Source organism: Pongo pygmaeus, chromosome 21 (genome assembly GCF_028885625.2).
Source record: "Pongo pygmaeus isolate AG05252 chromosome 21, NHGRI_mPonPyg2-v2.0_pri, whole genome shotgun sequence".
Taxonomy (NCBI): domain Eukaryota; kingdom Metazoa; phylum Chordata; class Mammalia; order Primates; family Hominidae; genus Pongo; species Pongo pygmaeus.
Genome location: NC_072394.2, coordinates 40,028,099 through 40,052,830, shown reverse-complemented (window position 1 = coordinate 40,052,830; position 24,732 = coordinate 40,028,099). Strand labels below are relative to the sequence as shown.

The 24,732-nt window shown below is 47.3% G+C and overlaps 1 protein-coding gene and 1 long non-coding RNA gene across 2 annotated transcripts; both read left to right on the top strand.

The window, feature by feature from the left end:
- The first annotated feature begins 3,149 nt into the window (after positions 1–3,149).
- Positions 3,150–6,980, top strand: LOC129021432 (uncharacterized). The gene is made up of 3 exons (XR_008496063.1): positions 3,150–3,440; positions 4,076–4,185; positions 6,839–6,980. It is a non-coding gene; the product is annotated as an uncharacterized LOC129021432 (long non-coding RNA).
- A 16,176-nt stretch (positions 6,981–23,156) lies between these two features.
- Positions 23,157–23,494, top strand: LOC129022088 (glutaredoxin-1-like). Its single transcript, XM_054468224.1, has one exon. The coding sequence runs from the start codon at positions 23,162–23,164 to the stop codon at positions 23,492–23,494; it is 333 nt and encodes a 110-aa protein (XP_054324199.1). The 5' UTR covers positions 23,157–23,161.
- The last annotated feature ends 1,238 nt before the right edge of the window (positions 23,495–24,732 follow it).

Below are 24,732 nucleotides of genomic sequence, written 5' to 3'. Positions count from 1 at the left end.
CATAATAAGCACCCTACATGCTAGCCTCCATCTCCAAGTCCACCTCCCAGGAAATCCAATCTGTGCTATATGACTAGAGCAGTTCCTGCTAGTTAGAAGGCTCTGGGGTGTCTTCCTGTTGTTCTTGTTTTACATTGATTTGAGTTTAGAAACCAGGACTTCTGACTCCCAATCAAGGGTTTTCCCAGGACAAAAAGCTATTCCTTCCAGTCTTTCCATTGCCCTGGGTCTCTCCTCTCCATCTACAGGCTTAGTCCCTCTCAGAAGGAGATGATACTTGGGCTGTCAGAATTTTTTTAGTCCAATACTCTGCCTCTAGGTAGCAGAATACTTCAAACTAACAAGGCAGAAATTCATAGGCTACTTGACAAAGTGTCATTCAGATAATCCCTCCCACCCCCAATTCCTGCTCCACCCTGGAGATGCCACCTCCCCTTCAATATCCACTCAGTCCTCAAGAGATGCATGTGCAATAGCAGCAATACTGCACACGCAATACTTGCAGCTAGCAAACTCACATATTCAACATTCATCCAATGATTGGTGAGCAATACTGTATTGCTCATTGGTGAGCAAGGCTCTGTATTCTGGGGAAATGGTATCTAGCCTTGTCTTAGGGGGCTCCAGAAATAGTAACCCTCACTCATTAAGTCAGCCACTCAGCTAATACTTATGGACCCAGACCTTCTATTGTGCCCTGTGGAGATAATGGTAACTGAGAAAGATGTGATCTCTGCCCTAAAAAGATCACAGCCTGGTGCCTCCCATTCCGGTAGGTTTTCCCCAGTGTTTTATTCCCCCTCAGTTGTCAAGGAGATCTTCCTTCTACTAATCACAATCCCTCTGGCTTTGATTTAAATTAATCACATGGTTGTTTTCCCATTCAAGGTGGCTCTTATCTCACCTTTAAAATGGTTTCTACTTCTCTGGCCTTACATGTTTCTCAGCTTCTCCTTTTTTCAAACCAGAATCATTTTCTTAAAACAACTTTAGGTTGAATCAGACGGACAGTAAAGAGGCCAAGGTCAGAAGGCCATTCACTCCATTGGTTCATTGGCATCACTTGGTGACCAGATGGTGCCTGCTCCTAATCTTTTCCATCCTCCAGGCCCAAACCTAGAGGGTGAGTGAGACTGCCCAGCTCTGGTTAGAAGCATCATTTTACTTTATGAGGTCCTGCTTTGCTTCGTACCCCTCTGCAAAAAGTAATTGTACTTCCTACGTAAACATAGGAAAACAGAAGCACAAAGCTGGGAAATGACTTGACCAAGGTCATACTACTCACCTGCAGTTGCAATTCTGTCACTGAAATAAAAATGACAGATTGACACATACAAACATGCAGACAGGAAGAACAAGTGGCAGATAAGAGAGGCAAAGACAAGGATAGAAAGAAATATTGGTAGGGGACAGAATGAAAGAGAGAGAGAGGAAATGAAAGGGAGAGAGAAAAAAACTCAGCCTAAATGATGACTTCTTTGCTTTCCTGAGGCATTTATCTTTCATTTGACCTTAGAAGAGTCTATTTGTGTAGAGATTTTAAATTGAGAATTTCTTTTCTTTTTAAAAAACATCCCTGTGCAGTTAGCACAGTTTTATATTAATTTCTATTCATGCCAGTGGCTTCGGTATTTATTCTCCTCCAAAATCACTGAATTGGAAGGGACAGAGTGAAAGTCATTTGGCTTTTTGTGTTTGTTTGGATTCAAAGCCTGAGGCCCAAGGGGAAGGGTGGGGGCTGGGGTCAGTGTATCGGCCTGAAAACTGGGGAGATGGGGGATGCCCAACAGTGTTGTGAAGCATCTGACTTCTGTCCAAACCATACTGCATCTTGGGTTGTCAGCTCTGAAGTCCTTGGGGGTGGGGAGGGAGGCTGGACAGGCCAGAGCCGTGAATCCTCTGGCTCCCCAGAGCCATGAATTAGCCATTTAGTATCCTGGAGTTGGTGCCCAAACTGGATCTTGAAGTTTATGGCAAATTGAAAGTCACTATGGCCAAGAGGTCTAGTTTGGGTCTGGGCATCTATCTGATTGCCTAAGTATGTGTCCCAACTTCACCACTTGCTGGTTTCACGGCCTTAGACCAGTCCCTTTACCTCTCTGGGCCTCAGTTGTTCTCATCTGCAAAATGGGATTGGTAAGAATCATGACCTCCTAGGGCTGGTATGAGGATTAAGGAAGTCATTGCTCATGAAGAGGTTGGCACAGTGCCTGGCACTCAAGAAAATGTCTGTGAGGTGAATGAATATGGTTCATGCACTTGCATGATAATTCTGCAAGAAGCATCATGGAGAGGTGATTCCACAGGACATAGGCTCTGGAAACAGATAGACCTAGGTTCAAATCTGTTGTTGATGCCTGAATTTGTATCCTGGCTTCACCACTTACTAGCTGTGTAACCTTGGATCAGTCAGTTTACTTTTCTGTTTATTCATGTTTAAAATAGAGATGATAATAATAGCTACCGCATAGAGTTGCCAGGAAGACTAAACTAGAACACAGGAACACAGGGCTTAGCAAGGTGCCTGGCATAGTGTAAGAGCTCAGTGAATGTTAGGAAATGAAAATTAGTTAAAAACAAGCCACAGCCCATGCATAGGAATTCACAAAGCAGAGAAATGCAGTGGCAGGCTTTGCAAACAGAGGGAATAGCAGGTGCAAAGACTCGGAGGCATGAACAGGCACAGCATGATGAGAAGACTGGAGCCAATAAGGCATGGCTAAAGCAAAGAGTGAGTGGTAGGAGCTGTACTGCAGATGTGGACAGGAGGAAAGCCATGAAGAGCCTTGAATGCCAGCCTAGGGAGCTTCAACTTCTCTCTGAAAGCTACGGAGAGCCACTGAGTGTTTTAAGTAAGGGAGGGACAAAGTCATATTTGGACAACCTGAGCTCTTAGTCCCTATGAAGGCCTTGGCAATCAGGTCCAGATGTTTCATTAAATGGATGGTAAAACTGAGACCCCATATGGAGAAGGACTTTCCTGGTGCCTAGAGTGAGGCTTCAGCAGGTCCAAGGTCAGAATCCTGGGCTTGGCCCAACCATCTCTCTTCTAGTATTCCTGGGCTTGGGTGAAGGCAGAAAAGACCCAGATCCAGGGACCCCACTGGAGCAAAGAACTGAGTGCTGCACACAGAACAGCCAGAAAAATCCCCGTGGTAAACAACAAGCAGCATTTAATTAACTTGCAAGTCTGTGGGTCAGCTGGGTTGGCTTGGCTGGGGTAGCTCAGTTCTCCCCCGTCTTCCTCCCAGGACCAGCAGGCTAGGATGGGCATGTTCTTGTGGCAGTAGCTGAGGCACAAGCAGGCAAGTCCAACCACAGAAGTGCTTATCAAGCCCCTGCTTGATGCACCTCTGCTCTCATCCCATTGGCCAGAGCAAGTCCCATGGCTATGCAATGTCCACTCTAGTCGCAGTGGGAGCGCACTGCAAAGTAACATGGTAAAGAATGGGAACATACAATTGGGGGCATGCTGGGGAGGAAGTAAGGAGCTGGATTCATCTTCATAGCTACCATAGGTGCTCTTTAGAGGCTTCCCGTGCCTCCAAGCCCCCTTTCTGCCCTCAGACGTCCATTTGTCACCCTAGCCATGGCCCCCAAGAAGGGGTGGGAAAAAAGGCCACCAGCATTTCCTGAGCACGCACACCAAGCACCGTGCTACGTGCTCTGCAAGCCCATGTTCCTGAATACAATGTCTTCCCAGCCTCTCCTGCCATGCCTCTCTCCCCCTTGCCTGCCCCTCTCTGGCTGGACTGCTAACACCAACATTCAAAGCTCCCTGTGTGCTTCCCACCTCAGGACCTTTGCTCATGCTGTGCCCTCTGACCTCTGAAGAGAGACATTCCCCTCTCTCTTCACCCCCTCCAAGGCAAACTCCTTCATATCTCCTCTAAAATACCTTCCCTGGCCACCCTGTCTCAGTATCTTTTTATTCTTCACCACGGAAGCTCTTGTTTGTTGTCTTCATAGCTCTTATCACTGTCTGCACTGGTGCATTCATGTATTTGTTTGATTCATGTCTCCCTCTAAAAACTGTAAGTACCATAAGGGAGCATATCTCTCAGAACTTGTGCAGGGCCTTCCACACTGTAGACATTTAGTAAATATTTGTCAGAGGGAAGGAAGAGAAAGAGAGGGAGTGAAGAAGGAAGAAAGGGAAGGAGAGAGGGAAGGAGAGATGATGAGGTAAGAGTTCTTCATGCCCATTTTACAGATGAAAAGAGTTTCAAATGCGTAGTCTCTTATCCATAGGCCCACAGTCACACCATTAGGAAGCTGCAATGTAAACACAAGCCTAAGAGACCCCTCTCTACTCTCCCCTCTAGACCACGAATTATAAAAAATGATCTTAACCATACAAAATATAGTCAATCAGCCGGGTGCGGTGGCTCTCGCCTGTAATCTCAACACTTTGGGAGGCCAAGGTGGGTGGATCACAGGTCAGGAGTTCAAGATCAGACTGACCAGCATGGTGAAACCCCGTCTCTACTAAATATGCAAAAATTAGCCGGGCATGGTGGTGTGCGCCTGTAATCCCAGCTACTCAGGAGGCTGAGGCAGGAGAATCATTTGAACCCGGGAGGCGGAGGTTGCAGTGAGCCAAGATCACGCCACTGCACTCCAGCCTGGGTGACAGACCATCTCAAAAACAAAACAAAACAAAACAAAAAAACAAACAAAAAAATATATAGAGAGAGAGAAAGTCAATCAGGCCAGGCACAGTGGCTCATGCCTGTAATCCCAGCACTTTGGGAGGCCAAAAGTGCTGGGATTCCAGGAGTTTGAGAGCAGCCTGGGCAACATAGTGAGACCTCATCTGTACAAAAAAAATTTTTTTAATTGGCCAGGCGTGGCGGCATGCACCTGTAGTACTGGCTACTCAGGACGCTGAGGTGGGAGGATCGCTTGAGCCTGGAAGGGAAAGGTTGCAATGAGTCTGCCTGGGTGACAGAAAGACTCTATCTAAGAACAAGAAAATAGAGTTAATCACATAACAAATGCTCGTCTGCCCAGCACACAGCTTAAGCACTAGAACATTATGAGGAACATAATGTTATCAGGAGGGCTCCTGATCTCCCCTCCTGGACCTCATTCCTCCTTCCCTGCCTCCACAGAAGTGGCTATCACCCAAAATCAGCTGTTCATCATTTTCTGTGACCCTCGGCATGCCCCATGCTTATTCTCACCTCAGTACCTTTGTTCATGCTGCCTGGTGCACCCTCCCTTCCCTTCCTCAAATCCTACCCATTATTCAAGACCCCTCTCCAGTCCCACCTCCTCCATGACACCTTCTCTGATTGAACCAGCCTGAGGTCATTTCTCCAGGACAGTTCATTCTCATCTGCGCATTGAGATAAGTAAAAATTGGGCTTGTTCAAATGCTTGTCACTGGTAAGTTGAGGCTGAAGTCACTGCCTTAGTCTGAACTGTGATCTGCACAACTAACAGCTTGCTCGAATGTTCCGTGTGGACATTTTGCAGCAAGTCTCAAACCAAATGCCCCATCAGCCCTCAAAGCCCGTTGCTTTCCCTGTTTTCTGGGCTCTTGGGGATCAGCCCCGCTACCCACCCTGCTACTAAGCCCAAAGCCTGACTCCTCAACACACCCTCCCCACCAGTCAAGATACCATTCATCCCACTCATCCCTGCACTTCTGTCTCCTACTTCCTCTCTCCCACCGTGTCCGATGCCCTAGTCCAGCTACCATCCTGTCTCTCCTACACGACAAAAACCACCTCTGTGGTCTCCCCGCTTCCACTCTCACACTCTTACAATCCATTTTCCAGACATCAGCCAAATAATCTTTTAAGAATACAAACGTTATGTTAAGTGAAACAAGCCAGAAACAGAAAATTAAACACCATGTGTTATCACTCATGTGTGGAAGCTAAAAAATGCTAATCTCATAGAAGTAAAAAGTAGAACACAGGCTAGCAGAGGCTGGGCAGGGTTAAGGGGGTGGGGATAGGGAAAGTTTTGTTAAAGGATACAAAATTACAGCTAGATACCAGGAACAAATTCTAGTGTTCTATACAACGGTAGGATGACTAGGGTTAACAATAATATATTAGTTTCAAATAACTGCAAGAAGGATATTGAATGTTCCCAGCACAAAGAAATGATAAATATTTGAGATGACGGATATGCTAATTACTCTGATCTGATTGCTATACATTATATGTATCAAAACATCACTAATGCCCCATAAATATGCACAATTACTATGTGTCAGTTTAAAAACATTGTTTAAAGAATACAAACCAGATCATGTTGCACCTGGTTAAACCCCTATGCTGGCTTCCTAGTGCTCTTAGAAAGAAACCAAACTCCTTATCATGGCCTGTGAGGTCCGGCATGGTCTGGGCTCTGCTCATCGTTTGGCCTTATTTATTGATTTATTTTTGTAGAGACAGGGTCTTGCTGTGTTGCCCAGGCTGGTCTCAAACTCCTGGCCTCACGCAGTCCTCCTGTCTTGGCCTCCCAAGTAGCTGGGAGTACAGACATGAACCACTGCACCCAACACATGGCCTCGTCTTCTTCACCACTCCTCCTTGCCCTGCTCACATGTGCCCTGAACCCCCAACCCCCCACGCCCAGTAGACCTCGGCCACCTATGTCCCCTGCCTGGACCACTCTCTCTGGCTCTTTGCCTAGGTATCTCCTACCACCTCCACCACTAGGTCTCCACTCAAAAGTTATCTTCTCAGGTCAATGCAAGTCAAACTCCCTTTATTATGTGCTAAAAGCCCAAGGGACCTCTTCTGTAAGGCACTTAACATTGTTGAAATTTGACACTTCTTTGTGTGATTCTTGGATTAATGTCTATCTTTTCCTCTAGGATGTGAATCCCATGAGGGCAGGGACTGTGTGTCGTTCACTGCTATATCCTAAGATCTCCATCCAGCAGCCAGTAGCAGGCTCAAAACTATTTGTTAAATCAATGAATGAATAGAACTGCAGTAAATATGTGTGCAGAGGCACACCACGTGAGGATCACAAGATTATGGAGGGGCAATTGGCAGGAATGGGGTACTGATTAGATGGGGAGGGGGAGCTGGCTCCCATTACCCTCAATGTTTGCTCAGTCTCCTGTATGCAAACAATACCCCAACCATGATGACCATGACCATGGCCCCCCTACATCCGTGGTCTCCAGCCAGGCTGCCGCCTTCTTGGTCCTGCTGCTTCCTCAGTCCCTGGCAATGCTGGCACCTCCAAGAGAGGGGAAGGAAAGGGAAACGAGAAAGGGAGAGGAGAGGGGAGAAGAGGATAAGAGGAAGAAGAGGAAGAATCTTCCATTCTCTCTCTTTTTTATTATTTTGAGATGGGGTCTCACTCTGTTGTCCAGGCTGGAGTGCAGTGACACAATCTCGGCTCACTGCAACCTCCAACTCCCAGGCTCAAGTGATCCTCCTACCTCAGCATCCTGAGTAGCTGGGAGTACAGGCACGCACCACCATACCTGGCTAATTTTTGTATTTTCTGTAGAGATGGGGTTTCACCGTGTCATCCATGCTGGTCTCAAACTCCTGGACTCAAGTGATCTGCCTGCCTTAGCCTCCATTCTTTCTTGAGCCCACTCCAGTCAGGCTTAATCCCCTACCGCCCCTCAAAAACTGACTTGGCCGAAGTCACCAATGACCTCCAGGCAGCTCACCCAATGGTGACTCCTCTGTTTTCATCTTACTGGCCCCTAAAGCAGCAATAGATACAACTGATCATGTTCTTCTTCTGGAAACACTTTCTCCACTTGCCTTTGCCTGGTGCTCCTCCCACCTCACCAGCAGCTGCTTCTCTGTACCCTTCATCGGCTACCCCTTAACTTTCCACTTCTTCAGTATGGGGCCCCAGGGCTCAGTCCTTGGTCCTCCTCTCCTCTTCATCTACTTTCACAGCTTTGGTGATATTATCCAATCTATGACTTTAAATATTAATGTCAGGCCAGGTGCAGTGGCTCATGCCTGTAATCCCAACACTTTGGAAGACTGAGGAGGGTGGATCACTTGAGGCCAGGAGTTCAAGACCAGCTGGCCAAAATGGTGAAGCCACGTCTGTACTAAAAATACAAAAAATTACCTGAGCATGGTGGCATGTGCTTGTAATCCCAGCTACTTGGAAGGCTGAGGCAGGCGAATCGCTTGAACCCAGGAGACAGAGGTTGCAGTGAGCCGAGATCATGCCACTGCACTCCAGCATGGGTGACACAGCGCAACTCTGTCTCAAAAAAATTGTTTTAATTAAAAAATAATATATTAATATCATCTGTGCCCTGATGTCTCCCAAATCATAGCCCCACCCAGAGCCCCTCCTGCAGACCTCTAGATCTGTCCTAGCAGATCCCAGTGACCCTTGGCATCCCTAGGCTTGATGTTTCCCTCCAGTCTTCGCCTCCATCTTCACATAGTATTAGTGTCTTCACAGCATCTTCCCTCTGTGTACTTCTCTATGCCCAAATTTCCCTCTTCTTATAAGGACACCAGTCATTGGATTAGGACCCACCCTAATCCAGTCTGACCTCATGTTAACTTTATTATATCTGTAAAAACCTTCACAGGTTCTGGGTAAACACAAATTTTAGAGGGACACTATTTAACCAGTACAGCATCCCGTGCCACATCTCCCTGTAGAATGCCTCATAACATTTCAAACTTAAAATACCCAAACCTGAACCCCTGATTTTCCCCTTTCTTCCCCGCTAATCCACTCCTCCTTACCCTTCTTTATCTCAGTAAATGACTCCTTCATCCTTCCAGCCATTCAGGCCCAAAACCTCAGAGTCAGCTTTGACCCCTCTTTCTTTCACACTCCACGTTTAATCCAAAAGGAAGCGTTGCTTGTTCTACCTGTAAAATGTGTCCAGAACCTGACTTCTTCTCACCACCTCCCCCACCACCACCCTGCTCCGAATCTCCATCATCTCTTACCTGGGTCATTTGTAATGACCTCTTCATGGGGCCTCTAGCTTCCACCATAACATCCCTCAGACTGTACCACACACTGGCCAGAGAGATCCACTTGAAATCTAAGTCAGACCATGTCACTCCTCTGCTCAAGACCCTCCCATGTTGGTTTGTCAGATAAAATACAAGACGCCCAGTTAAATTTGAAGTTCAGATAAACAGCACATAATTTTTATTATAAGCATATCCCATGCGACATTGGGGACATACTTATACGAAAATTTTTGTGTGTGCTTTATCTGAAATTCAAATTTAACTGGGCATCCTTTTATGGATTTTTTTTTTTTTTTTTTTTTGAGATTGGGTCTCACATCATTGCCCAGGCTGGAGTGCAGTGGTGCAATCAAGGCTCACTGCAGCCTCAACTTCCCAGGCTCAGGTGATTCTCTCACCGCAGCCTCCTGAGTAGCTGGGACTACAGGCACATGCAACCACATTCCTATTTTTTGTAGGAGTGGGGTTTTGCCATGTTGCTAAGGCTGATCTTGAACTCCTGGGCTCAGACAATCTGCCCACCTCAGCCTCCCAAAGTTCTGCGATTACAGGCGTGAGCCACCTCGCCTAGTCCTCATCCTGTATTTTTATTTGGCAAATTCAACACTCATACTCCTGTGGCTCCTATCTCATGCAGAGAAATACCCAGAGTTCTTACAATGGCCTACTTCATGTCTTTCTGCTTTCCTCCTTTCTAACCCAGCAGCAGCCATGCTGGCCTCCTTCCAAACCTGAAATATACCAAGCTTACACCTACCGCAGGACCTTTGCCTGGTATGCACATCCCCTGAATAGTCACATAACTTCCTCCTCACTTCTTTCTGGTCTTTGCTCAAATGCCCCTCCCTAAGGCCTTTTCTGACTACTCCATTTACCCATTCCCCCTGGGTCCCTTTCAATCTCTTTTTCTGCTTTATTTTTCTCCACAGCCCTTGTCATCTTCTAATATACCATATATTTTACTTATTTCTCTTCTTTATTATCTATCCCTTGATTAGAATGCCATAGGGCAGGGATTTCCATCTGTCTTGCTCACTGCTGTCTATGCAGACCCTACAACAGTAACTGCCTTACAAGAGGAGCTCAACAAATACTTGTTGAATGAACAGCTTTCAGTTTCTTCATCTTTAACGTGGAAATACCTCTGTAATCATGGAGAGGTATTATGAGGATAATGCGAGTTAACAAAAGTAAGGCGGTGCTTAATAAATGCTCCCTCCTAAACTAGGTTCCCTGCCAACTCATAGATTTGATAGGTGTATAGTTATGTCTACCCTGAGTCGTCATCTACCTTTGAAGTTGCTGCTGTCCTCCTAGCGGCAACTGCTGGAATTACAGGCATAGTGCCCCTGGAATTATTAACCTGTTATTAGGGACCAAGCCTAGCAAATCCCCTTTAAGGGCTGGCACACATAAGCCCAGGACACCTGAACAGAACTCCCAGGAACAGAGCAGCCACCAACTGTCTCAAAGACCCTTCCCATATCCCCAGGCCCACAACTGCCTGCTGCAGGCTTCCATATTTCCCAGAACCTGCCTCTGTTCACTCCTGAGTCTGGCTTTCAATTCCGTCTCACTGTCTGCCTTTGCCTTCATTATCCTCCACCTGCCATGGAGGGGTTAGTTAAAGTGTCAGGAGTGATGTCATTTACAGCCTCCTGTTGCTAAGCAACAGACCCAGGTGAGCCCCTGAACTTTTTTTCTCAGCAGCTGAAATGTATCTAGTGGAGTGATTGGGGCCCTGGCTGAACTAGTTCATCACTTGGGAAAAGCTGCCAGCCTGGTGGTCCTGTCCCTCTTGGGACCCAGACAGGACTGATCCAGGGCTCTGGGCTCCACTGTTTTCAGATTTCGCTAATTAATCAGTGCTGCCCGGAGCCTCCTGCGTGTCCAGCCCCAGGGAGCACATTCAGGGCGGAGATGAATCAGACCTGGGCCTCCCTGTCTCAGTGTGGAGAAAGAGTCCCAAACAGGTCATTATAATCTGGGACGGGGTGCCACATGAGGGAGACAGACTTGCTCTGCTTGCCAGGGATGCTCCCCAGAGAAAGTGACTATTTACACTGAGTTTTGAAGGATGAATGGGAGTTGGCCTGGGACAATTGAGGGGAAAGGGCTTTCCAGGTAGGGACACAGGACATGAAAATATCTGGAAGCAGGAAAAGCCCTGGCTCCTTCTTTCAGCAAGGGCTCCTGCCTTGGAATGGTGGGAACAGTGGAGGGGTCTAGACTGTAGCACCCATCCTGTAGCTAACTCTCTCTGTGACTTCAGTTCTGTCCTTGTTCCTCTCTGGATCTGAGTTTAAAATGGGATGCAGGGAGCGGGGATAGGATGAAATCAATGTTTAACTAAGTACAGCATGCCTGCTGCTGGGGATAGGCCCTAGGTTTGGAGGCATTCCGGGATCCAACTTTTTTGTTTGAATACTTTGAATTTACTTTAAGTAGTGCTAGAAAAAATATATAACTAGGCCCGGAGTGGTGGCTCATGCCTGTAATCCCAGCACTTTGGGAGGCTGAGGCAAGCAGATCACTTGAAGTCAGGAGTTCGAGACCAGCCTGGCCAAAATGGAGAAACCCTGTCTCTACTAAAAATACAAAAATTAGCCAGGCATGGTGGCATGCGCCTGTAGTCCCAGTTGGCAGGCTGAGGCAGGAGAATCACTTGGACCTGGGAGGTGGAGGTTGCAGTGAGCCAAGATCACACCACTGCACTCCAGCCTGGGCAATAGAGCAAGACTCCATCTCAAAAAAAAAAAAAAATATATATATATATATATATATATATATAACTAGTACATCATAACAAGTAATGTTTCATATTCCTTTAGGATAAGTTATTTTGAAGAAATATATTAAGTAACTAATAGTACAGGTGGAAGCTAAGGGGTGATTTGGGAATGCCCAAGATTCCAGACACACTAAAATCAGTCTGTGAAGGCTCTTTCTGCTCTGCTAGCCATACAAGGACTAACGCTGCCCACTGCTCTCTGTCACTTAGCCACAGCGCCTGGGGCACCCCAGGCAAGATTATCACCTTCGTTTCACTGATGGGTCACCGAGGCCCAGGGGAGTCACTCAGCAAGTTTGTGGCTTGGGAAGCTAGACTTTGAGCCTGTGCTCATTCCCCTTGCCACACAGACATCACTCACTTGTCTACCCTAACCCCTACTCCCAGCATGGGTGTAAACTGAATTTTCACTGACAGCATCCAGGAGCATATCTGCAAGGTCAGCCATGCTGGAGACAGTCTGCCATGAGACTTTGGGCAAGGGGCTTCCCTCTCTGGTCCTTGGTTTTGCCATCTGTACAGTGGGAGACTGCCCAGTGAGATTGGGTGAGAATCAGGGTCTTCTCCAGCTATGTGTTCTTGGAGTCAGAGTTTCTGAGAGCCCTTGAATGTCCAAGAGGCTGGAGGGACAGACAGGTGGAGGAGGAGGCAGAAACAGCCTCTCAGGATTCTTGTTGTACAAATTGCTCCAAACTTCAAAAGGCCCAAAGGCCCAGAAGGATGCTTCTCAGCATTGTCTTGAGCAAGATTCCTCCATCTTTCTGAGAGAGCTGGCTTTGTTCAGGCCTGATTTATAGGATCTTCTGAGAATACTGCTTCCTCCCTGCTGCCCGGTATAGGTGCCTGACTGAGAGGATAGCTATGTTAGTCCGTTCTCACATTGCTATAAAGAAATACCTGAGACTGGGTAATTTATAAAGAAAGGAAGTTTAATTGGCTCACAATTCTGAAGGCTGTACAGGAAGCATGATACTGGCATCTGCTCAGCTTCTTGGGAGACCTCAGGAAACTTACAATCACGACAGAAGGCAAAGTGGAAGCAGGCAGCTTTACATGGTGGGAGGAGAAGCAAAAGAGTGAGGGGAGAGGTACTACACACTTTTAAACAACCAGATCTCAAGAGAACTCAGTCACTATCACAAGGACAGTACCAAGCGGGATGGCACTCAACCATTCATGAGAAATATGCCCCATGATCCAGTCACCTCCCACCAGGCCCCACCTCCAACATTGGGAATTACAGTTCACTATGAGATTTGGGAAGGGACACACATCCAAACGACATCCGTAACCAACCATCAGATTTGCCTAGGACAAACAGCTTCCTGGGATGTAAGACTTAAAGTTTGTTTTTTGTTTGATTTTGTTTGTTTGTTTGTTTGTTGAGATAGGGTCTCATTCTGTCACCCAGGCTGGAGTGCTGTAGTGAGATCTCGGCTCACTGCACCCTTGACCTCCCAGGCTCAAGTGATCCTCCCACCTCAGCCTCCTGAGTGGCTGGGACTACAGGCATGCACCATCATACCCAGCTAATATTTTAATAATTTGCAGAGATGAGGTGTCATCTCTATGTTGCCCAGGCTGGTCTTGAACTCCCGGACACAGGTGATCCTCCTGCCTCAGCCTTCCAAAGTGCTGGGGTTACACGCACGAGCTACCACAACCAGCCAAGAGTTTCAGTTTTAAAACTGGGATGATCCCAGTCTAACTGGGATGAGTTATGACCTACCGCCTCATGCAAGGCCTTGCTAAGAGATTTACTCTCACCTCCTCCTAGAGTCCTCACAACAACCCAGAAGGTAGGGCTCATTGTCCCATTTTCCAGATGAAAAAAGCAGAGGCTCAGATGAGAAATGACTTGCCAGGGCCACAGCTGCCAAGTGGTGGAGCTGATTTTCAAATCCAGGTCTGGGGGTATGAGAGGTACAAGCACTTGATACAAAACCTTCGGTGGTCCAGGATTCTCAGCATTTGGATAGGATAGGGTGGAAGCAGAGAGGAGGTGGGTGACTCTGACTCAGTATCAAGGCCCTTCTCTCTGGGGTTCTCTGTGTCAAAAATCATATTGTTCTTTTTTTCCATGAAGGTTTGAGACTTGGGTTATGGTGTCAGCCCCACCCCTAACTTGTTGGGTAACCTTGAACAAATCACTTGCTTCTCTGGGCCTCAGTTTTTCCTAACTAGAAAATGAGAAAGTTATCTTGGATCCCCTTTAAGGCTACATTGCTATGAAGGAGGCTAAGAGAGCAAGAGGTTGAATTGACTCTTTGCTTTACAGATGAGAGAAATTGAAGCCTAGAGAGAGAGGACTAAGTCTTGCATTTGCACTTGACTATGATACAGGAGAATGTGATCAAAACTGAAAGAGAACCAGAGCCAACATGGAAAAAAGATACAGAGTGGCAAAGAGATATACACAGAGAGAAGGAGGATGAGTGAGAGTCAACTGTTGACTTTGTTTGGTTTCTGGATCCAGCCATGCCTGAAGTCTACTTGGACTTCCTGATAATTAAGTCAATACATTTCTTCTTTTGCTTAAGCTAGCTTGAGATGGGTTTCTGTCACTTACAATCCTAAGAATTTATATCAGTTCCTATGCCCTTCCATTGAGGGATCCGGGGATATGTGTATTAAGTAAGTAATTAATTCATCCATTCAACAAACATTTATTAGCATGCACTCTGTAGTAGATAATGCACTAAGGGCACAGTGTGGATATAGCGATAAACAAGATACATTAGGGCCTCAAAGGACTCGCAATCCAGTTGGGGAGGCAGATAGGAAAATAAATGAGTGCGATGGAGTGAGATAGAAGTCTGCAGAGAGTCTGCAGAGAGAAAGAGAGACAGAGAAACCATGTATCAGAGAACGAGAGGGTGAGACACCCTTAGGGTGGTCAAACTGGCCAGCAAAGAGATAGAAACAGTGGTGTACCTCTCGGAAATGATGTAAAATGGGTGGGCGGCGGGGTGGGAAGGGGTGAGGGGGCAGAAGGAGAAGGAGAGGTCTGTGGTTGGGGTCACAGTGGATTCAAAGGTGGATTAGCACCTGCTGTGTTTAGTCCTGGGTGGACCAGGGTATTTCCATAGTGAAGAAGACATGAGAGAAAGTTCTCCATGAGTAGGACCTCCCAGGTTGGTAGGTGGTGCCCAAAGCCCACAAATAAGGGCACTGGGATATGACGGGGGCTGGGGAGAAGTCTGTCTGTTGAGATCCTAAGGGAGTGGTGAATTCTAAGTAGGAAAAAGGATGTCAGAGAAATTTTCTTATGAATATCTATGTAAGGGCCGGGTGCGATGGCTCACGCCTGTAATCCCAGCACTTTGGGAGGCCAAGGCGGGTGGATCACATGAGGTTAGGAGTTCGAGACCAGCCTGGCCAACATGGCGAAACCCCATCTCTACTAAAAATAAAAAAAAATTGTATTGTAATCCCAGCTACTCTGGAGGCTGAAATAGAGAATCACTTGAACCCTGGAGGCAGAGGTTGCAGTGAGCCAAGATCGTGCCATTGCACCCCAGCCTGGGTGACAGACCAAGACTCAGTCTCCAAAAAACACAAAAATCTATGTAAGCAGGGTCTTTTAAGCAGAGGAGGGTGGGCAGAGATGGGTGGGGTTTGGGGCAAGATGGACAGGAACTTTAAGCCATTGGCACAGCCAGTCATGTCTGGATGTCTGGGCAGCAGAGTGGCCCCAGGCAGGCAGACTGGGTGCAAATTCCACTCTACTGTTGCTTCCTATTGGCTTTCCTCAAAACAGATCCGGAGGCAAGGATTTGGGTGCACATGGTTTATCTGGGAGGTGGTCCCAGCACGTTGAAAGAGTGGGGATGTGAGACTGGGAAGGGAAAGAGGTCAATACGGGTATGTTCATGAGCAGGCAACTGGAGCTCATCCTGCTGAGGACTCAGAGAAAGTGCGTGCAACATTGTCCCTGCGAGGGACGAGGAAGCAGGACTCCTCCCTATTGATTGAGGGCTGCTCCTGAGGTTTGAACTCCATGACTTCTGGCCTGTCCCTGCTGGCTGAGCCACCTTCAGGAGGCCAAAGAATGCCCTTGGGTGAGGCATGTCCAAGAGCCGTCTACTGGTGACCCCCAGGGAAGATGAAAGAGGCAGCAGAGCACCAAGAGCAGCTGCCTCGGCTTCTTGCCAGCTGTGTACACTTAGCTTCTCTATGCCTTGGTTTTCTTGCCTATAAAATGGGGCTGAAAATGGTACCCCCCACACAGCAATCATGAGGATGTAAAATGCTTAGCACAGGGCCTGAGACATGGTTCCGAAAATGGCAGCTAGCATGGTTTCTAGAGAACTCTGAGTAGCTCTGCATAGCTGGAATAGACAGTGGGGGTAGCAGGGGCAGCAAGAGTGAGGGGCGGGGGGAGCAGCAGTGGCATGGGGGGGCCTTGATTGTCAGCACAGGTAATGAGATCTCAACCATGGTTGACATGGTTTGGATTTGTGTCCCTGCCCAAATCACATTTCGAATTGGGAGAGGGGCCTGGTGGGAGGTGACCGTATCATGGGGGCAGATTTCCCCCTTGCTGTTATCGTGATAGTGAGTGAGTTCTCACAACATGTGATGGTTTAAAAATGTGCGGCACTGCCCTCTTTGCTCTTTCTCTCTCCAGCAACCATATGAAGAAGGTCCTTGCTTCCCCTTCACCTTCCGCCATGACTGTAAGTTTCCAGAGGCCTCCCAGTCACGCCTCCTGTGAAGCCTGCAGAACGGTGAGTCAATTAAACCTCTTTTTCTCATAAATTACTCAGTCTCAGGTAGTTCTTTATAGCAGTGTGAAAACAGACTAATACAGTGGTTGAGGGATGCTAGGGAGGAGGATGAGTGAGGAGGGCTGCTGGGTGTGGGGCAGACAGAGACTAGGGAGTTCAGGATGGCTGCCATCTGGCCCACCAGGACATCCGTGAGTCTGGGTGTTCATTCACACAGTGTCTCCACGACTTCTCTGTACCAACCACTTTCCAGGGAGGTGGATCTCAGCCTGCAAAGAGATCTTTGTGCAGGCAGGGAGATAATACTTGAGCAGAAATAATGATAAGGTATCCTGATGGGTAAAACCCATCAGAAAGCCATCAGAGGGAGGCACATAGGGTGAAGGGAGCTCAAGGGGAGGGAAGCATCACTTCTAGATGGAGAGGTCAGGAGATGCTCTGGAGGACAGGTATTTAGGATCTGGGCCTTATGGGAAGGATGACAAGATAGGCAGGTGAAGTGAGGGTGAGGTCCAGCCTAAGCAAAGTCAGAGAGGTGGGAATGTACAGGAGGTGCTGCAGGCAGGTCAGTGGCAGTGGGTCAGTGACTGCAGCCCCAAAACCCAGACCTCCCTGTGGAACTCTCTTTGGGATTAAAGTTATCTTGGCTTGTCCAGTTCGAGGCTATATTTGTGTGTAAAAGTTTGATGTGCATGGTGTAGGTGAAGCCATGGGGAAAACAGCTCCTCCCCCTCCAAAAGCCAACAATGTATATTAGCACAAGACTATAGGAGTGTGTTGAGTTGGGTTCCCCAGAAGCAGACAAGGATATCTGTGCAAGTGGTGTATTAACAGAATGCTCCAGGCTGGGCGCAGTGGCTCACGCCTGTAATCCCAGCACTTCGGGAGGCTAAGGTGGGTGGATCACGAGGTCAGGAGTTTGAGACGAGCCTGGCCAAGAAACCCCATCTCTACTAAAAAAAATACAAAAAATTAGCTGGGTGTGGTGGCAGGCACCTGTAATTCCAGCTACTCAGGAGGCTGAGGCAGGAGAATCACTTGAACCCGGGAGGCGGAGGTTGCAGTGAGCCGAGATCGCCCCATTGCATTCCAGCCTGGACGACAAGAGTGAAACTCCATCTCAAAAAAAAAAAAAAAAAAGAGTGCTCCCAGTGAAGACTGGCGAGAAAGTGCGGGAGGCAGGACAGGAAAGGGAAGGAAGCCCAGTAAGATGCATTGGTTATTTATTGCTGCATAACAAATTAGCCCAGACTTAGCATCTGAAACAACAAGCAGCGATCATCTCAGTTTCTGTGGTCAGGAACCCAGGAGTGGCTTCATTGAATGGTTGTGTCTCAGGGTATCTTACGAGGGGGCAGTCAAGGTGTTGGCTGGGGCTCAATCACCTCAAGGCTCAACTGGGAGGCCGGGTGTGGTGACTCACTCCCATAATCCCAGCACTTTGGGAGGCCAAGGCAGGCAGATCACTTGAGATCAGGAGCTGAAGACCAGCCTGGCCAAAATGGTGAAGCCCCATCTCTACTAATAATACAAAAATTAGCCATGTGTGGTGGTGCATGCCTGTAATCCCTGCTACTCAGGAGGCTGAGGCACGAGGATTGCTTGAACCCGTGAGGTGGAGATTGCAGTGAGCCAAGATTGTGCCACTGCCCTCCAGCCTGGGCAGCAGAGCAAGACCCTGTCTCAAAAAGTCAAAGGCTCAACTTGGGGAAGATCCACTTCTAAACTCACTCTTGTGAGTGTGGACAGGCCTCCAGTCCTCACTGGCTGTTGGCCAGAGACATCAGTTCCCTGCCACTTCAGATGGCTGAAGTATCATGGCATATCATATAATATCCTATCATAGCATATATCATATCATATCGTATCATATCATATCATATCATATCATATCATATCATATCGTGGCAGCTTGATTGCCCTAGAGAGAGACAGCCCTGAAAGGGAGAGAGAGAAATAGAGGGCCACCCCAAGACAAAAGCCATAGTCTTTTTTTTTTCTTTTTTTGAGATGGAGTCTTGCTCTTGTCACCCAGGCTGGAATGCAGTGGCATGATCTTGGCTCACTGCAAACTCCAACTCCCGGGTTTAAGAGATTCTCTGCCTCAGCCGCCCAAGTAGCTGGGATTACAGGTGCCCGCCACCATGCGCAGCTAATTTTTGTATTTTTAGTAGAGATGGGGTTTCACCATGTTGGCCAGGCTGGTCTTGAACTCCTGACCTCATGATCTGCCCGCCTCGGCCTCCCAAAGTGCTGGGATTACAGGCATGAGCCACCGCGCCCAGCCTGCCATGGTCTTTGTATCACTTAATCTTGGAAGTGACATCACATCACAGCCTACACTCAAAGGGAAGGGATCACACAAGGGTGTGAGTGCCAGGAGGCAAGCCCCTTAGGGCCATCTTAGAGTGTACGCCTACCCCTGTGAAACTTTCAGCAAAGTCCCAGCCTCAGCCACATCCCATGGGGAGCTCTGGAGTGTAAAACAGTCTCCAGGCAAGGAAACTGGGCTTTCACACTCCTGTCCCAGTCCGTTGTTGACTAAGTCCCCCAAGGTGGGGCTTAACAGCCAGACATTTTAGGTTCATTCCATGGACAAGGCAGCTCCAGTAGCTGAAGAACAGGCCTCCAACGAAGGTCGCAAGCATGAACTCTTCTCTTACAACAATGCGTGGCCGGGGGCAGTGGCTCAAACCTGTAATCCTAGCACTTTGGGAGGCTGAAGCAGGCAGATCACTCGAGGCCAGGGGTTCGAGACCAGCCTGGCCATTATGGGGAAACCCCACCTCTACTAAAAATACAAAAATTAGCAGGCCATGGTGGCCCACACCAGTGGTCCCAGCTACTCAGGAGGCTGAGGCACAAGAATCACTTTAACCCAGGAGGTGGAGGTTGCAATGAGCTGAAGTCATGCCACTGCACTCCAGCCTGGGCAACAGAGCGAGACTCTGTCTAAAAAAAAAAAAAAAAAAAAAAAGCACACAGAGGTCGAGGGAAGCACCCCAAACCTGTAAAAGATCCAATGGGCTCTAGAGAGAGCATCAATAGTGTCCCCTTAAAAGCGGGTAATTTGGAAACATTTACCAACATCAAGAATGCCTGTATCCTTTAACCATCAACCTCACTTCTAGAAATTTCTCTTACAAACTCACTGAAGAAACAGCCTGAATATCCATTAGTAGGGTCTGGTTAAGTAAATTATGGTCTATTCATATACTGGATTATTATACAGCTGTTAAAAGAACTAATATGGGCCGAGTATGGTGGCTCATGCCTGTAGTCCCAACATTTTGGAAGGCTGAGGTGGGTGGATCATTTGAGGCCAGGAGTTCGAGACCAGCCTGGCCAACACAGGGAAACCCTGTCTCTATTAGAAATACAAAAATTAGCCATGTGGGGTGTCGCACACCTGTAATTCCAGCTACTCAGGAGGCTGCGACAGGAGAATCACTCGAACCCAGGAAGCAGAGACTGCTGTGAGCCAAGATCACACCACTGCACTCCATCCTGGGCAACAGAACGAGACTCTGTCTCAAAAACAAACAAACAAACCCTAATATGAAAAATCTCCTAGACACATCATTAAGTGAAAAAAGCGGGGCGTAAAATATTAACTGTATTGGAAACAAAGGAATTATTTGTGTATATCTGGACTTGCAAAGGGATGGGAATTTTCAGGTGAGATAAACAATACATTATTATTGGTGAAAGGGAGACTGAGAGCCTGGGGTGGGAGGGAGACTTTTTCATCTTATGTCTTTAGCAATAATTGAATATTTAATTGTGTGCAGTGGCACAATCATAGCTCACTGCAGCCTCGACCTCCTGGGCTCAAGTGATCCTCCCAGCTCAGCCTCCTGAATAGTTGGCATTAAGGTACGCACCACCATACCTGGCTAATTTTTAAACTTTTTGTAGAGATGAGGTCTTGCTGTTGCCTAGGCAGGTCTCAAACTCCTAGCCTCATGTGATTCTCCCACCTCAGCCTCTCAAAGTGCTGGGATTACAGGCATGAGCCACTGCACCCTGCATTGCAATAACTTTTTAATTGATTTTTAAACAAAAGAGAGAGTCAATCTGGAAACTCAAGTCCCTAGAAGCCACACATATGTTTGTGACTCTTCCTATCACCTGGTTCTGTGCTATGGGGGCCCAGAAGAAGTGGTTTCTGACCCAGCCCAGAGTTGTCCCTGGGAAAACTGGTTTGCTTCAATGAGATTGTATTGCCTGTCTAATTTGTTTCTGCTTTGTGTTTTATAATTTACTCTGAAGATTATATTGTATTTTTTATTTTACTCTAAATTTTTTACAATAGCCGTTGGCCAAAAGCATTAATGATCTGATTTTGAGAGCTGTGTAAATTACCAGCCTGCACCAGCCCATTTCTGTCTTGTCCTGTCTAGGTCGTCCTCCCCAGAGCCTCCTCTGGAGATCTGAGGAGCAAATCCAACCCCATGACTCCCACCCCTGCTGAAAGCTGCCATAACTCCCCACTGCTCTCAGCGTAAGCAATAACAATAAGAGCACCCACTCATTGAGTGCTGACTACGGCCCCAGCCCTGAGGCTCGTGCTTTACACGGGTTATTGCCTGGAGATTTCACAAAAGCCCTGAGAGGCAGAAATCATCTAAACCAGCAGTCCCCAATTTTTTTTTTTTGGTACCAAGGATCAGTTTCACAGAAGACAATTTTCCCACAGAATGGTGGTGGGGTGGGGGAATGGTTTTGAGATGAAACTGTTTCACCTCTGATCATCAGGCATTGGATTCTCATAAAGAGCACATGACCTAGATCCTTCACGTGCACAGTTCCTGATATGGTTCGTGCTCCTATGGGAGTGTAATGCTGCTGCTGATGTGACAGGAGGCGTAGCTCAGGTGGTGATGCTCACCTCCTGCCGTGCAGCCCAGTTCCTAACAGGCCATGGACCCGTACCAGTCCGTGGCCCCAAGGTTGGGGACCCCTGATCTAAACGATTTTAAAGATGAGAAAACTGAGTCACAGAGAGGCGGAGTTATTTTCCAAGTTTACACAGCCAGGATCTGGCTGAGCCCAAATCTGAAATCCTACTTGGCTCAAAGGGCTGGATCTGGGTTGAGAAAGCATAAATAGGGCTGGAGAGGCCAGTAGGAGCAGATCTCGAAGCACCTGGTTGCTGAGGCTGAGGATAATGGGATCCAGAGGAAACAAGGACCCTGAGTCCTCTGATCTCTGTTTGGAACGATCTCGGGTGCCCCTTTCAAGACCTGCATGGTCATTTCCCTCCAAAAAATGTTTCCTGCTTTTCTAGTCCATGGTTGTTCATTCATTCATTCATTCACTCAACAAATTCACATGCTGGACGCTGTTAAGTCTAGGGACACAGATCCAAATCAGACATGGTCCCACCCTCAAGGAGCTCTAAACTCTATACTCTAGGAGTATAAACCAACAGTGACAATTCAGAGATCCATGTTTGGGTTAGAGGAAGCTCAGGGAGCTGGGGGGTTGTAGGAGCATAAAGGAAATATCCAAACAGTCTGGGGAGAGGGGTTGGGGTCAAGGGAGACTCCCTAAGCAGGTGCTGCCTCAGCTCAGCTCTGAAGATGGCAGATACCAAGGTGAAAGGAGGAAAAGGGATGGGAAACGGGGCAGAAAGTACATTCCAAACAAAGGGAACAGCACGTAAAAAGGCCTGGAGGAGAGATTCTTGAAAGAAGAGACTTTGGCCGAATTGTCTTCTGCCAATTCCCCAATGCCTAGAACACTGTCAGGCACACAGTGGATGCTTAATAAATATCAGTTGAGTAAATAGAGCATGGCATGTTCAGGGGGCTGCAGGTGATTCAGAGCAGCTAGATGATAACCTGCAAGTCAAGGAGAGATCATGCAGAGGCTGGGGAGTTCCATAGGGGCCAGGTTAGGAAAGGTCTGGAATAGCAAGTTTATAATTTTGAGCACCAGAGAGCTGCTGATGGGTCTTGATTTGGGACAGGGGTTAGCAGGAAGGGTGCTCCATTGGAATGTTTTTGAAAGACCCTCTGGTTCAATACGTGGAAAATGACCTGGGAGGAGCCAGGCATGATGGCTCATGCCTGTAATCCCAACATTTTGGGAGGCCAAGACAGGATTGCTTGAGCCCAGGAGTTAGAGACCAGCCTGGGCAACATGGCAAGATCCTGTCTCTATAAAAAATACAAAAATTGGCCAGGCATGTTGGCTCATGCCTGTAGTCCTAGCTACTCAGGAGGCCAAGGTGGGAGGATTGCTTGAGCCCAGAAGTTCAAGGCTGCAGTGAGCTGTGATTGCATCACCGCACTCCAGCCTAGGTAACAGAGTGAGATGAAAAAAGAAAGAAAGAAAGAAAGAGAGAGAGAGAGAGAGGGAGGGAGGAAGGGAGGGAGGGAGGGAGGGAGGGAGAGAGAGAGAGAGAAAGAAAGAAAGAAAGACAGAAGGAAAGAAAGAAAGAAAGAAAGAAAAAGAAAGAAAGAAAGAAAGAAACAAAGGAAGGAAGGAAGGAACGAAGGAAGGAAGGAAGGAAGAGAGAGAGAAAGAAAGAAAGAAAGAAAGAGGGAGGCAGGGAGGGAGGAAGGAAAGAAGGAAGGAAGGAAAGAATGAAGGAAGGAAGGAAGAAAATAAATGAGCTCAATACCCCAAGCAATACCTGCAACTGAGGATTCCTCCCAGGGAGACCACAGCCCATCGGCATGGCTCAAGAGTTTGTGAACTGCAAAATCCAGCCTGGGAAGGTGGTTGTGTTCATCAACCCCACCTGCCCATACTGCTGGAAGACCCAAGAGATCCTCAATCAATTGCCCATCAAACAGGGGCTTCGGGAAGTAGTAGTAGCAGCTGTCGATATTGCAGCTACTAACCACACCAACGAGATTCAACATTATGTGAAACAGCTCATGGGAGCAAGAATGGTGCCTCGAGTCTTTATTGGTAAAGATTGTATAGGCAGATGCAGTGATCTAGTCACTATGCAACAGAGCTGGGAACTGCTGACTTGGCTAAAGCAGATTGGAGTTCTGCAGTAACTACAGAGCAGGCCACACACTGATGTCCCTCCTCAAGAGCTGGATGGCATTGCAAATGATGACATCACTTCTTGGTGGATCAATTTGGGGGCACAAACAGCTTTTTTGCTTCTTTTGGCTCAGTATTTAAAAGTTGATCAACTTGTTCTTAACCACAGGGCCAAGAAGGTTAACGGACCATCTTGGTTTTCTTCCGGATACGTGCTTTGGTTTTCAGAAGACTGTGACAAGTTCTGGCCTAGGATTCACTCACTGACCCTCAATTGTTCTTTCTCTTTGGCACACGTTTCTTACTGTTCCCCATGTGTTGGCATGCCTCTACCTCTAAGCCGGTGTTTTTCAACTACGTTGATCCAGACTCCTTCTCCACAATGATGAATCCATAGTTGGTTTTCTGCCACTGCCCATTAGCTGAAATCATTCCCACTGCTTGACTTTATGGAGTTGGTGTTTTGAAATTAGTGGGTATTTTGAATGTGCTTTTTCAAACTACATGCTTCTATCCACTCAACCCCACCCCATCCCATCCTGCCTTGAGAATCACTGCTCTGAACCAGTGTTCTCCAACTTGACCTCTCACAGATCTCATAGGAAATGTTCAACAATTCTGTCAAAGGTCTCAGGACCCAATTGGAGAAATATGAAAAGTTAAGCATAGCTGGTCTTGGTATCACATGGATCAGAGGCACAATTGCAGAGGCTATGATCATGTGGGACACGCTGTTATTTAAGATGGCCATCCAGATAATCCCGAACACTGTGTATTTATTTGATTTAGAGTACCAACAAGAATTAAAGCACAAAATGTAAAATATCTGAGGAAAACTTACAGCTCCCACCCCGAGAGCGTATCTGCGAAAGAGCACCCCACACTTTGAAAACTAAGAATCCCTTATCATGAAGTTTGCCTGTTCTAGAATTGTAAGATTGTTAATTTCCTTCTTCAGTCTCTAGTGAGAATGCTTAATTTATTTTCTAATAAAAAAAATACCTATAGATTGAAAAAAACAAAAAGAAAATGACCTGGAAGGGACAAAGCTGGAGGCAGGGTGACCAGCGAGGAGGCTGGTTCCATAATTCAGATAAGAAAAGATGATTTAGAATCTCACCTTCTATCTTAGTCCATTTTCTTTTGCTTATAACAGAATACCTGAAACTCGGTAATTTATCAAGAAAAGGAATTTATTTCTTACAGTTATGGAGGCTGAGAAGTCCAAGGTCGAGGGGCCACATCTGGT